Source organism: Lingula anatina, chromosome 10 (assembly GCF_051362555.1).
Source record: "Lingula anatina isolate TDL-2025a chromosome 10, LinAna3.0, whole genome shotgun sequence".
In the NCBI taxonomy this organism is placed as follows: Eukaryota; Metazoa; Brachiopoda; class Lingulata; order Lingulida; family Lingulidae; genus Lingula; species Lingula anatina.
Window position 1 is genome coordinate 9,092,132 of NC_141776.1, and position 14,783 is coordinate 9,106,914.

The 14,783-nt window shown below is 35.0% G+C and overlaps 1 protein-coding gene across 5 annotated transcripts in view; it reads left to right on the top strand.

Annotated features, from left to right (window-relative positions):
• The window catches only part of LOC106160166 (AP-1 complex subunit sigma-2), a 28,590-nt gene that overhangs the window by 5,574 nt on the left and 8,233 nt on the right, over positions 1–14,783 (top strand). For 2 of the 5 annotated variants that reach the window (XM_086998080.1, XM_086998081.1), the window contains exons 3-5: positions 2,815–2,923; positions 8,514–8,651; positions 12,886–12,960. In XM_086998080.1, coding sequence (XP_086854206.1) covers positions 2,815–2,923; positions 8,514–8,651; positions 12,886–12,930 — 292 coding nt within the window. In that variant the 3' untranslated portion in view covers positions 12,931–12,960. Of the gene's footprint in view, positions 1–2,814; positions 2,924–8,513; positions 8,652–10,643; positions 10,693–12,885; positions 12,961–14,783 lie in introns of all 5 variants that reach the window. The other 3 variants (XM_086998078.1, XM_086998079.1, XM_086998082.1) reach the window with 2 other exon arrangements.

The window sequence follows — 14,783 nt, forward strand, 5'->3', positions numbered from 1 at the left end:
GGCAGAGATAGGTCCATAGTTACTATTGAACTTGAAAAGGAAGTCATATACTGGCAATCTAAATGTGACCTTAAAATTGACCTTTGACCTACTTTACACCATAAACTGAATTTTGCAAATTTTGCTTTCCTTTTATCTCCAAAACTGGCTGAGATAGGTCCGTAGTTACTATTGAACTTGAATAGGAAGTCATATACTGGCAATCTAAATGTGACCTTAAAATTGACCTTTGACCTACTTTTCACCATAAACTGAACTTTGCAAAATTTGCTTCCCTTTTATCTCCAAAACTGGCAGAGATAGGTCCATAGTTACTATTGAACTTGAATAGGAAGTCCTATATTGGCAATCTAAATGTGACCTTAAAATTGACCTTTGACCTACTTTACACCATGAACTGAATTTTGCAAATTTTGCTTTCCTTTCTATCTCCAAAACTGGCTGAGATAGGTCCGTAGTTACTATTGAACTTGAATAGGAAGTCATATACTGGCAATCTATATGTGACCTCAAAATTGACCTTTGACCTACTTTTCACCATAAACTGAACTTTGCAAATTTTGCTTCCCTTTTATCTCCAAAACTGGCAGAGATAGGTCCATAGTTACTATTGAACTTGAATAGGAAGTCATATACTGGCAATCTAAATGTGACCTTGAAATTGACCTTTGACCTACTTTTCACCATGAACTGAATTTTGCAAATTTTGCTTCCCTTTTATCTCCAAAACTGGCTGAGATAGGTCCATAGTTACTATTGAACTTGAATAGGAAGTCATATACTGGCAATCTAAATGTGACCTTGAAATTGACCTTTGACCTACTTTTCACCATGAACTGAACTTTGCAAATTTTGCTTTCCTTTTATCTCCAAAACTGGCAGAGATAGGTCCATAGTTACTATTGAACTTGAAAAGGAAGTCATATACTGGCAATCTAAATGTGACCTTAAAATTGACCTTTGACCTACTTTACACCATAAACTGAATTTTGCAAATTTTGCTTTCCTTTTATCTCCAAAACTGGCTGAGATAGGTCCATAGTTACTATTGAACTTGAATAGGAAGTCATATACTGGCATTATAAATGTGACATTTAAATTGACCTTTGTCCTACTTTTCACCATAAACTGAACTTTGCAAATTTTGCTTCCCTTTTATCTCCAAAACTGGCAGAGATAGGTCCATAGTTACTATTGAACTTGAATAGAAAGTCATATACTGGCAATCTAAATGTGACCTTGAAATTGACCTTTGACCTACTTTTTATCATGAACTGAACTCTGCTAATTTCTTTCTCTTTTAACTTCAAACTTGACAGAGATAGGTCCATAGTTACTCTTGAACTTGAATAGGAAGTCATATACTGGCAATTTACTGTGACCTTGAAATTGACCCTTGACCTACCTTACGAAGAACTTAAATTTGATTGTACCATATATATTTTTTGCAATAGTTTAAAAATTCTTGTTGATTGCATTTTTACAGCTTGTCAAGCACAAAACTGGTGGCTGTGTCCCTTATTTTGTGTATGTGGGGGTCTATACGAATGCGCTTGCTCCAGCTGGTGGTACAATATTCGGAGGCGGTATCGCCTCTCTGATCCTCTAGTTTTATTTCTATGATCAATGCATTCATTGTGAAATTTGGATCTCTTAGACAGTTAAATGACAGTACAACGCAACAGAAAAATGCAACAAACCCAATGTCTATTCAATCTATCAAATTACACAAGAAATCTGAGTTGAGTGTAAAAAGAGTGCTAAAGAAATTCCTTTACAAGATACAGTAACTATTTACTAACAAATCATCTACTTAACACGCCCTAAATAATTTCCAATTTTTAAGTCACCAGCATTGTTGAACATCATTGGTGAAATAGCTTATCTGTATGTTGTGATCTATTAAGTACGTTCTGTTAATTATCTAAAGTTTGTTTGTCACAGCGACACTCCGAGCTTGGCCTTCGCCGACAATTTGCTGTTATTGTCCTTCTTGGAATCTTCTTACAAAAACATATTTTACGTACAATAATGTCACATGATACGAAGTGAACACTTCATGTCGCATAGATAATTCAAAAATCACCGGAACGACTGGCAAAACCAATGCACATTGTCATCTATTTCATGTCTGCGTGTTACAATTACCTGTTATAGCCCTTTTTTCTTCTTGTCTGAAAGCATGCTGTTCTTCATAATATTCCAGTGACAACTTTATTTTTTGTTAAACACAATATCAAAAAAGAACGTTATGGTATACAGACCCATTTTTTAATACTTCCTGCAATATTTAACGTTAAAACATTTCACGAAATCAACAGCGTTTTGAAACTTACAACCAACATGGCGGACGGGAACGTAGCAACCGCGAGAATATACGGTAATGTGCGATAACTGCCTGTGCACGCTTCGTCACGCTAGCCTGACCACACGCTGTCTAAGCTATCAAAACAGCTTAACTAGACAATAGGGGAATGTTTACCCGAAGGTATCATGGTTCAAAGGCGATTTGCCGCTTTCTTATCCTCTTTATTTTGGATCCTAGTCTGGAGTAAGCATCCAATGACTACTGGGCATGACATTTTGTCAATTTCTTCAAAGGATTTGACTGACTTGTGATTAAAGGGTTAAAACAGCATGCCTTCCTTATGCTTAAAACGCACAACACTTTCAAAAGTATCAAAATTGATTTTCTCTTTTGACATCATTTCACAAAAGACACTGGAAATTATGGTAAGTGTTTATTTACTTCTTATGTTTAAACCAGCCTGTTTTTCTGCCAGTTCAGTGTTTTTTTGTCCTGTTCTTTACTAGGTATGCCAGTCTGTATTTCTGCTGTGCCATTGAACACGATGACAATGAGTTATTGACACTGGAGATCATCCACAGATACGTGGAGTTGCTGGATAAGTATTTTGGAAGTGTAAGTATCCCAAACACACACACACACACACACACACACACACACACACACACACACACACACACACGTGATAATTACACGAGTTCACCATATCATTTTATATGAGAATATGGAGATGCAAAGCCACAATCTAATAGTTACCTCTTTAAAAATTATAACATTACCAAGTCTTCATAATCTGCTACAGTGACCTTTCTTTTTTATGTACAGACACAGATGTGTCTGTACATATAGCCATCATCTGCGTCTGTCGTCGCCGTCGTCGCCGTGCACTTTTACCGATAACACGATAAGTGAAAAAACCATTTTACCTTTTGACTTGAAACTTACAGAACTGATGAATATTCATAATACGCAGGTCAAGTTCGAAAATCAGCATGATCGGGTCACTTTTAGGGAATTTATGCTGTTTTTATGTACAGACACAGATGTGTCTGTACATATAGCCATCATCTGCGTCTGTCGTCGCCGTCGTCGCCGTCGTGCACTTTTACCGATAACATGATAAGTGGAACACCGTTTTTGCTTTTGGCTTGAAACTTACAGAACTGGTGAATATTCCTAATACGCAGGTCAAGTTAAAAAATCAGCATGATCGGGCCATTTTTAGGGAAGTTATGCTGTTTTTTCACTTTTTTCAGCATATATGCAGCACTGATAACACGATAAGTGGAAAACCATTTTACTTTTTGGCTTGAAACTTACAAAACTGATGAATATTCATAATCCGCAGGTCAAGTTCGAAAATCAGCATGATCGGGCCTTTATTTTAGAAGTTATGCTGTTTTTTCACATTTCCTCAGATTCAATTATTAGGCATGTTAACAGTCTCATTATTTAACTAATAAGATACGTAAAAGTGTTTGTTTGATATTTCCTGCATCTTTACAACATTGTTAATTGATTTTGTAAAAATGATGGTAAACTTGTTATCGTGTATTGTGTAATAAAGTGTCAAAAATGGTAATAAACTCATCATTGCAGTTTGTCAGATTCAATCATCCACTATGTTCAGAATCTCAGAATGGAGGAAATTGGACATTAAACACTGTTCTATTGATATTTTTCCCATCTCATCAATTTTCTTAGTTGGTCATATAAAAATGGCAACAAACTGTTTATTTTATTTTATGTTAAAAATGGAAATAAACCCATTTCAGAACAGTGCTGTCTTGTTTACATTTTGGCATTTTTAAGAAGTGACTTTGAAGTTTCATGAGCCTGCAGACCTTTGCTAATCACATTTTCTGAATATTCATGATACTAATATTTTATGATTAAAAATTGATGGTCATTATGCTGTTAAACATTATGTAATATTGCATCAAAACTTGAAGAAACCCCTATTTTGGGCACTGCTCCCATGATGACCATTTAAGAAAAACCATGTCACTTACTGTTTTCAAACTTACAGGAAAGAAACATAGGGCTAAAATACAGCTTCAGTAGGCAATGCAGTCTGTTTGGTAATTTTTTTCTGGCAGTTAAACAGTTTTTTGTGAAAATTTAATTTTTCACATATTGGCATTTTCAAGGTGTGACTTTGAAGTTCCATGAGCCTGCAGACCTTTGCTTGTCACGTTTTCTGAATGTTCATGTTACTAATATTCTATTATTAAAAATTGATGGTCATTATGCTGTTAAACATTATGTAATATTGCATCAAAATTTGAAGAAACCCCTATTTTGGGCACTGCTCCCATGATGACCATTTACAAAAACCATGTCACTTACTGTTTTCAAACTTACAGGAAAGAAACATGGGGCTAAAATACAGCTTCAGTAGGCAATGCAGTCTGTTTGGTAATTTTTTCTGGCAGTTAAACAGTTTTTTGTGAAAATTTAATTTTTCACATATTGGCATTTTCAAGGTGTGACTTTGAAGTTCCATGAGCCTGCAGACCTTTGCTAGTCACGTTTTCTGAATGTTCATGTGACTAATATTCCATTATTAAAAATTGATGGTCATTATGCTGTTAAACATTATGTAATATTGCATCAAAATTAGAAGAAACCCCTATTTTGGGCACTGCTCTCATAATGACCATTTAACAAAAATCATGTCAATTACCGTTCTCAAACTTACAGGAAAGAAACATAGGTCTAAAATACAGCTTTAGTTGGCAATGCAGTCTGTTTGGTAGTTTTTTCTAACAGTTAAAAAGTTTTTTGTGAAAATTTAATTTTTCACTTATTGGCATTTTCAAGGTGTGACTTTGAAGTTCCATGATCCTGAAGACCTTTGCTTGTCATGTTTTCTGAATGTCCATGTTACTAATATTCTATTATTAAAAATTGATGGTCATTATGCTGTTAAGCATTATGTAATATTGCATCAAAATAGAATATTGCATCAAAACACAATTTTTGGTGCTGCTGCTATGATGAGCATTATGGGAAAACCGTGTTATGACTGTCAAACCTTTAAAAAAGAAAGACAGGACTAAAATGCAGAATGAGTTGGAAAAGCAGTCTAATTGCCTTCTTTTTCTGGAAGTTATACATTTGAGTGAAATATTCATTATCTTTTTGGCATATTCATTGTGGGACTCGGAGCTCCCATGGACATGAAGCCGAATGGTAATCAAATTTTCTACATGTCCATGCTATTTATTGTCAATAATCAAAGATTGGTGATAATTATTCTATAATTTATTATGTAATGTTACATCAAAATTGACAACAATATTTTTGCATTGCTACTGCAAACATTATGAAAAGAAAACTGTGTTACTTATTATTATTTTTAACTTACAAGTATGATTTTTAGGATTGGCATGCAGTTCAAATTAGAAAGCCAGGTCAATTGGGTTATCATTTATTATTGAATTTATGCAATTTTGTGTGAAATTTTCATTTTTCTCATTCTGGCACTTTCTAAGTATAAACTTGAACTCTGATGGGCCTGAAGCCTTATGCTTTTACTTTCGTCGTTGTTACCTGTTGTGCTTAATTAAAATTTGATGTTGACTGTGCAGTAAAACATAATGTATTATTGCATCAGAATTGGTAGTCTCCTATTTTGTGCATTATTGTTTTGTGCTTTTCTTAAGATGTGACTTATGGGCCTGAAAGACCTTTGAGAGGGTCAGTCTGTTAATATCCCTTGGGTATCACGTAGCTAATTTCTGAGTTATAAAGTAATTTGCCTAATTGATAGGCCATTAAAGGAGATTACATAAAGCACACTTGTTGATATTTCCTTGTAAACTCCCAAAAGTTAAGCTCTCTGCTAGATTAATAATAAGGAAGCAGTGATAATTATGCAGGTTATTAATATATATATATAATCAAAGATTAAAAGTTTGAATGGCAGCTTCATTGAAATTATATTTACCTCAGGCTCTGCCTAGGAGGTTATATTTTCACCCCTGTTTGTCTGTCATCAACATAACTCAAAAAGTAATGGACCGATTTTGCTGAAATTTTCAGGAACTGTCAGAATTGGGCCAAAGAGGACAATGATTAGTTTTTAGTGGTGGTCTGGCTCAATAATCAACAATTGCTGCCTTGGCAGAGGTCTGCACTCTCGGTGGTTTTCTAGTTTTGTTAGGTTTTCCTTTACAATTTTTTCTCAAACACTTGCATTTGTGACTTTTAACTCTCATCCGCTCGAGGCTCTGCACATTTTCTGTATTTCCACATAAGCAATTGTATTGTTTTTTATGTCTTTAAACATTATATAAAATTATTTTATGCACTGTCATCATTTTTCAAATATTGAGACTTTCATCATGTGACTATAGTCTCTCATGGTCCTGAAACTGTAATCTTATTGAAGGGGTGGATTGAGACCATCTTCTGGGTCTTCTTGAAGACAGGTTATTAAGTTTATATTGACTGGTATCTATTTTTTTCTGTTGGAAGACCATCAAAATGGAGGATGGATCAACATAGATACTTTGGAATACTGTCAGAAAATATCTCAGGGCCCGTCCTGTTATTGACCATGTTACCTGTTGTGCATGATTAAAATTCAGTGTTGACTGACAGTGCTATTATAAGCATTATTTATTATTGCATCAAAATTGACAAAATGACCTTTTTTTGCATCTTTATTTTCTGTTTTTTGTCTGTACATTTGACAGCTTTGCTGCCTTGTTTCACTTTTTTCAGCATATATGCAGCACCGATAACACGATAAGTGGAAAACTATTTTACCTTTTGACTTGAAACTTACAGAACTGATGAATATTCATAATACGCAGGTCAAGTTCGAAAATCAGCATGATTGGGCCATTTTTAGGGAATTTATGCTGTTTTTTCACTATTTTCAATATAAATACAACACTGATAACACAATATAAGAAAAACGGATTGGCCAATTGTAATTATACTCACAGGAGTGGTCAATCTTACTAAAACGCAGGTTGGGTTTGAAAATCAGCATAATCGGGCCATCATTTTAGAAGTTATACTGTTTTTCACATTTCCTCAGATTCAATTATTAGGCATGTTAACAGTCTCATTATTTAACTAATAAGATGCCTAAAAGTGTTTGTTTGATATTTCCTGCATCTTTACAACATTGTTAGTTGATTATGTAAAAAACATGGTAAACTTGTTATCATGTATTGTGTAATAAAGTGTCAAAAATGGAAATAAACTCATATCATTGCAGTTTGTCAGATTCAATCATCCGTGACTATGTTCAGAATCTCAGAATGGAGGAAATTGGACATTTAACATTGTTCTATTGATACTTTTCCCATCTCATCAATTTTCTTAGTTGGTCATATAAAATGGCAGTAAAATGTTTATTTTGTTTTATGTTAAAAAAGTGTTAAAAATGGAAATAAACCCATTTCAGAACAGTGCTGTCTTGTTTACAATTTGGCATTTTCAAGGCGTGACTTTGAAGTTCCATGGGCCTGAAGACCTTTGCTAGTCACATTTTCTGAATATCTGTGAAACAAATATTTTATAATTAAAAATTGATGGTCATTAAGCTGTTAAACATTATGTAATATTGCATCAAAATTTGAAGAAACCCCTATTTTGGGCACTGCTTCCATGATGACCATTTAAGGAAAATCATGTCACTTACTGTTCTCAAACTTACAGGAAAGAAACATGGGACTAAAATACAGCTTCAGTAGGCAATGCAGTCTGTTTGGTATTTTTATTTATTTATTTTTTTTTTTGGCAGTTAAACAGTTTTTTGTGAAAATTTAATTTTTCACATATTGGCATTTTCAAGGTGTGACTTTAAAGTTCCATGATCTTGAAGACTTTTGCTTGTCACATTTTCTGAATGTCCATGTTACTAATATTTTATTAATAACATTTGATTGTCATTATGCTGTTAAACATTATGTAATGTTGCATCAAAATTTGAAGAAACCCCTATTTTGGGCACTGCTCCTATGATGACCATTTAAGGGAAATCATGTCACTTACTGTTCTCAAACTTACAGGAAAGAAACATGGGTCTAACATACAGCTTCAATAGGCAACGCAGTCTGTTTGGTAAATTTTTCTGGCAATTTAACAGTTTTTTGTGAAAATTTAATTTTTCACTTATTTGCATCTTTATTTTCTTTTCTTTGTCTGTACATTTGACAGCTTTGCTGCCTTGTTTCCCTTACAGGTCTGTGAGTTGGACATCATTTTTAATTTTGAAAAGGCCTACTTCATGTTAGATGAGCTGTTGCTGGGAGGTGAGGTCCAGGAGACCAGTAAAAAGAACGTTTTGAAGGCAATAGCAGCACAAGACTTACTTCAGGAGGTGAGTACACAAGTGTAGAAGACACTGTCATCAGTACTTTTACTCCCCAGTAGGTGGGGCTGAAGTTAATAGAATTTGCTTAGTAAGGAGTAGAAAATGTGCCCATGATCAATGTGATTTCTAGCCAGGACCTCGGCTCACACTTGAGGTAAATATTTCTACCAAAGCCCAAAAGTAGTACTAATAGTCTGCAAGGAAATTTTTTTTTGCTTATTTATCAAAAATTGGTATAGATTTTGTAACAAAAGCCATTCACAACAGAGCCCAGAGATATGGCTAGAACATAAGTTTGTCCAAGTTCACCTGATAATGGAACAGAGTTGGTGCTTGTTGTCAGTCCAGCATGGTTCCTGGAGCATGGTGTCTAGACTGAGGCATGCGTAGAGAGTAGTGCCTGCCTGCTGTGTTGTGTGTGCATGCTGTCTGCAGATTAACTTGCATTAAAGCCATAATGATTTGGTATCCTTTTTTACAATTGATAGGTCATGGATTATTTATTTTGGAATCTGTGGGTGCTTACTGCAGCAGTTTTTCTTGTCATCAAAGTGTTATCTTGAAAACTCTCTATTTGTGAGAGATGAATAGTGCCAGAGGAGAAGACTGATTCATATTTTGGATATAGAGTTTTAGTTGAAGTGTTTACTTCAACAGAGGAATATCTGGTGTTCAAAGGAAACAATAACAATAGCCCCCAAGCAGGGATGTTCAGGGTGTTCCAAAGAACCGTCCTTTTGCCAGGAAAAGGTCCTTTCTGGGTAAATTTTGATCTAGGTACATGAATGTTTCATGGTAAAAGGTCCACTTTTTTAAAAAGAGAACCCCTCCTTTGAAACTGCTGGCTGCTGGCCTGAACAAATTTCAACAAGGCAAACGGAAATCATTTTTGTAAATCATTTAAGATGACCCAAATGAACCCTTTGCTGCTACATGCATGTCATGATTTTTCTTTTAGTTACAAATGTGTTGTGAATGCTTTTGTGTTTATATAAGTGGCTGATCATGTGACTAATCAGTGATTAGTCATATGGCGTGTGTACATGTGCCTGTACATGTGCTCCTTGTAGAGTAGACCTGTTTTATGTGGAATGAATCTTTTCATTTGTGAATTGGATTGCTGTACTTCATATAAAGTGACTGTTCCTTGTTTGTTGCAAGCATTTAAAAAAACAACAGCTATGCATTGCTTTCCACATGACATATGGACATCCAGTGATGAGTGATGACACTGGGGATAGAATATCCCTGCTTAATGCCACAGCTTGAGGGCTCTGATTCTACTTCAGTCGAATTTCACCTCTGGTTTTGGTCTGACTGAGAAAGGTATGGTTTAGGTGTTTCGCCTAGCGTGACTGTTTGCTGTGCAATCTGGTGCTCAGATGTATCACACTTCTGGAAGGAAGGATTTTGATAAGTATGTGCCAAGGAGGCTGTTGAAATAAAATTCAGATTTGAGAAAGAATTCTTTTCTTCATTAATAGTTTCTGTATTGATCTAAACGTTCAAAAAATCCCTGTTTGTTAGTAGGTGAGGGAAATTAGATTTAAGATAAAAGACTTTCTTTGCCTTTTTGTGTGCTGTGTGTAAAACATCTCTTTTTGAGATTTAATATTTGTTTTAATTTTTATTTGAAGATGTATGTTTTGCTTTGGATGGGGATGTTGTTGTTTGTTCATTTCAAAATTGCTTAGAATGCATGGATTTTACAAAGTTATTTTCTGTTGAACAGGTGTTTGGGTTTGGAGCCATTATTGTGCATGGTTTTGGCCAAAGTGGGAAGTTCAACTGTCTTAAAAATGTGACATTGGCATCTAGCTCCAATCTAAACAACACATGGTTTTTGAAATTGTAACTGTATTTAAATGTATGGATAGATCGAGCAAACTATAGTGCAGGAATGAGCAAGTTTGTTTTAGGTTTTTTACATCTATGCATTTAAAATGGTTATAAATGATAACTGAATTTTTACTATTTGCATTTTAAACTGTTCACCAGGCTGAGCAAGCTATGTAGAGCAAGGCAACTCTAACAGTAGAAACCCAAGGTATTCTGTGCATGAGTTGTATCCATTTCCAGTTGAAAATGATCTCTCTTTCAAAATATTAACATTTCTGATAATTGATTTTTGAGGTTATGGCCATATTTTTGCCTGTTCTTGGTTTTAGTGTTACGGTTTTCAGCAGCCTGTTTGATTCTTTTGGATTCAATGTGGTGTATGGTTAACAGGGTTTGCATAGTTGTGACATGAGGATGTGTTCTCTGTATCAATATCCCCACCCCTAAACCACCCAGAATAAGGATGAATTACTAAGTAAAAAAAGAAAGAAATGAAGACTCTTAAAAATTGCATCGTAAGCCGCGTGCATGTGTGGATGTACATGCGTGTGTGTGTGTATGTGGGACACATCTATTTATTTAAGCCCATGCTATACAATTTAACATCACATGGATAATAAACATTAGTTTCTGGTTAAAACATTCTGTTCAAAGTGAGTTCAAGATTGCTTTGTTTGTCATCTGTGTGTACATGTGCCTTTGTTTTCAGTGTCTCTTTTTCTGGAATCAAAGGCAAACACAACTAATATTATTGCACTGCTTTATTTGGGTATGATTTCAAATGTGGCAAAGTTTCTGTCTTGTGTGCCTATACTAGTCATCTCTGAATAGAATACTACATGTTATGTTGCTTTCTTGTAGACTTGGTATGCAAGTGTCATATATGCCTGCTTTATTTTCTGTGGCTGTTTCAATCAACTGTGTGCATCTACACTATCCAAGAGTGTTTGTACCCATTTGACTAGCACTACGTAAGCAAAATATAATTTAAATGGTTCAGAATCAGCCTACCAATCTCTATAAAACTTTGACTCTGAATACATGTGCTGTTTTATTGCTGTGCATAGTGTCAAGTGGCATATCTATGGGCCTGTTTATGTAGCCTTCTATCTTTAGTGTTTGTAAGAGATAGTACCTTGTCATTCCACTACAGGGGACATCACCCACTTTCACAGGATTTGTTTCTTATGACATATCTTGGGACCCACAAAAAAATTTGTTTTTTTGATAAACATTGCACAAGAAGCTAGCATTTAGTTTTTTTTTCATTAGTCCATTATGCCAATTGCTATCTGACTATACATTTTTATCCTCAGACATTTTGTTAGTTTACTAGTGACATGACCATTGTTACAAGAGTGTGGTGGTAGGCCTGCACACTTCTCAGGTTGGGGAAAGAGACCTGTAAGAGGGAGAGTACAGACTGAGCACAAACCCCACTCTGACTATCTTACATGTTGGTAATGCAGTCCAGTGAACAGTTAGCATCACGTCACTTCAAAATTTAAAACTGCCAGTTAAACTCTGTATTGAGTGGCAAAATTTTCAGTTTAAATTCACATGTCCTGTGTATTTGTTTAATACTAAATAGTATTTGAAACAAGAAGTCATATATAGTAAACTAATCATTTTAGCACAAGGAGCACTTATATTTTTTATATCAAAATGCAATAAGAAATTGTCAAGTAATGTTATAATAAAGATTAATCTTGTGTTTGTTTCAATTGCATTGGGAGGGGGGGCTGGTTAACCTTAAATTATAGTCTTATACTTTGATTAGAACGCTTACAACTCCTACACTTTTAATGAATAAAAATCAGGATTATGTTTAAATGATTCAGAAATTGCCTTCCATTCCAATTTCTTGATTAACTGACCTGGCAGTGCATGATAGCTAAATGCAGTATATATACTTAACAAGTAAAACAACATAACTTAAACCCTGTAATCAGTCTCTCTCTTTGGCATGCAGTGACCAGTAGTATTGCATACATGGTATACTATTAATTATAAGTACATGTAGGCTTCAGTTGCATGGTGATTTAGTAGGAAACCCCTCATTTGCATTGGTAACACGTAATGTTCTTAGTGGTGGCCTGTGGAATCCATTATTAAGTGCAGTAATAGATAGCTGTGTGATAACAGCTACTTACTGATGTAGAGTGCACCTCTAGACCTTGGGGCATTAGTTACCTCTTGAGCATGTGGTGCCATCTGTTATTTTCCATGTTTACAGGTACTGCCATTTCCCCCCAAAATGTGTTTGTTCTAGTTGAAATAAATGTTAAGGGTTGTCAGTCATATATTCAAATGACTAAGTAATATATTTTTATTTAATTTGTCCATTTTCTGTCAGTTTTTATTCTCTGAATTTTATTTCTACTTTGTTTTTAACCTGCAGGATGAAGCAATTGAAACAGCTCTGAAAGAATATGGTCTTGCCTAAATCTCTCTACAACTAATTCGGAAGTCAATGGTTTGATTTTTTGTCTTCTTAGTGTTTATGTGTTCTATTTATAATCCAACTTTCATTCTTTAACCATGATGTGACTGAAATGGCACACAATACAAACATTTTAATAAAATATTCTATTAGCAAAAAATGGAAAAGATTTTTAAAAATATTGAAACATTTGACGTCATTATGTAAGAAAATTAATGGCCTTTGAAGGGAAAGTTGATGTCATATCTGACATTTCATGGTTGAAGACATTTTTTATGTTTTTGTTCCCTTCTTTATCTCTGTACTAATTTGGTTTCCAGTTCCACCCAAGAAGGTGGCACCTAAGTCCATATGCATGAGAATGGGTGTGCCCTGCATGCATGCATGGAGTCACTAGACACTGAGTCAGTAGACTGTGTGTAGAGCAGGAGCATGGCAGTACACAGGATGCAGACGAGGCACTCACCCACAGGTCTTATGTAGTTTTTTTCTTGCGAGTGCTTTATTGGTCTTGTGACCAAAAATTAGTATTATTTGATTGCCATGTGAAAGTGGTGTAAAGTGGACAAATGAAAGAAAAGTGGGACAATACTGTAGTCACGGTGTTCTGCATCCTGTGTTATTGTCTTGTCTGTATCTGTCATGTGCTAAAGGCATCTTACACATAATTTTATAAACTGTAGAACAAAAAAAATGTATTATATAATATTAGTTCTTAGTTATGGCATATATAATCCTTTATTATATTTCAGTAAAAAAGAACGTATTATACTCAAAATATTTCAGTCCACATAAGATGTTTGATAAACTTTCTGTGCTTGATTTGAAACTAGATTATTTCATAGACGCTGATACCTCTCAGTATTCTGAAGCCAAGATTCAGTAAACTCTGGTACCTTAATTACAGTTAAAGTAGTAGTAGTATAAATTATAAATAAAAAGAATGTTTTTTGTTAAAAAACATAACTTTCTAGTTTCTTTAAGTGCTTGATGATTGGTTTCACTGGAGGAGGTAGTGAATGAAATCATGTTTTTAATGTATATTGATAAATAATTGAAGAGAGTCCCCTTTCTCTGGTTGTCTTGTGTGTAAATGGATTGCACAAATTTTCATACCATTCAAGTATGCTAGTTGTGATTTCTTTATGTGTTTGTATGTGTACAGCATGTGCAGTATTGTAAAAAGATGCTGTCCATAGTCAAGCCTACCTAACTAACAGACTCGGCACCGAATGATCCTGAATTCACCGGTATATTGGACCACACTACCCGTTATCAAGGTGTGCGTCAGTATGCGCTTCGAAGTATCAGTCGCGACACTGCTCTTGCCTAGTAAGCAATGTGATAGTGATGATTCTCAGTGGGGTTGGAAAGTAGTGCATCTCATCTCAAAATTTGTTCTGAGGTATGATACTGTGAAATGCATACTGATGCAGGCATTGAAAACGGGTAGTGTGGTCCAATCTACCGGTAAATTCGGGATCATTCGGTGCCGACTCTGGTAGTTGGGTAGGCCTGATAGTTGGACGTGAGCCCCAAGGCTCAGTTTCATCAACACTGGATATAGCATTATCCTATGTATAATACTGACCATTTGATAAAAACTGTTTTCCTCTTGACAGTTAAATTAAGTAATATTTCATGAATGCTGCATACTTTTTTCTTGTCTCTGATATTGCTACCCATTGGTTAAACATGGTTGCTGTCCTCATAAAAACTTTTGAGAGGATATCAGTTTTAATCCTATGGACAGTGTTATCAGTAGTATTTTGCTCTCTTTTGCCAATGAAACTGGGCATATATATACTGTGTTCAAACATGGTCGACACAATGCCCTGTCTGCAAGTGTAAAGTAG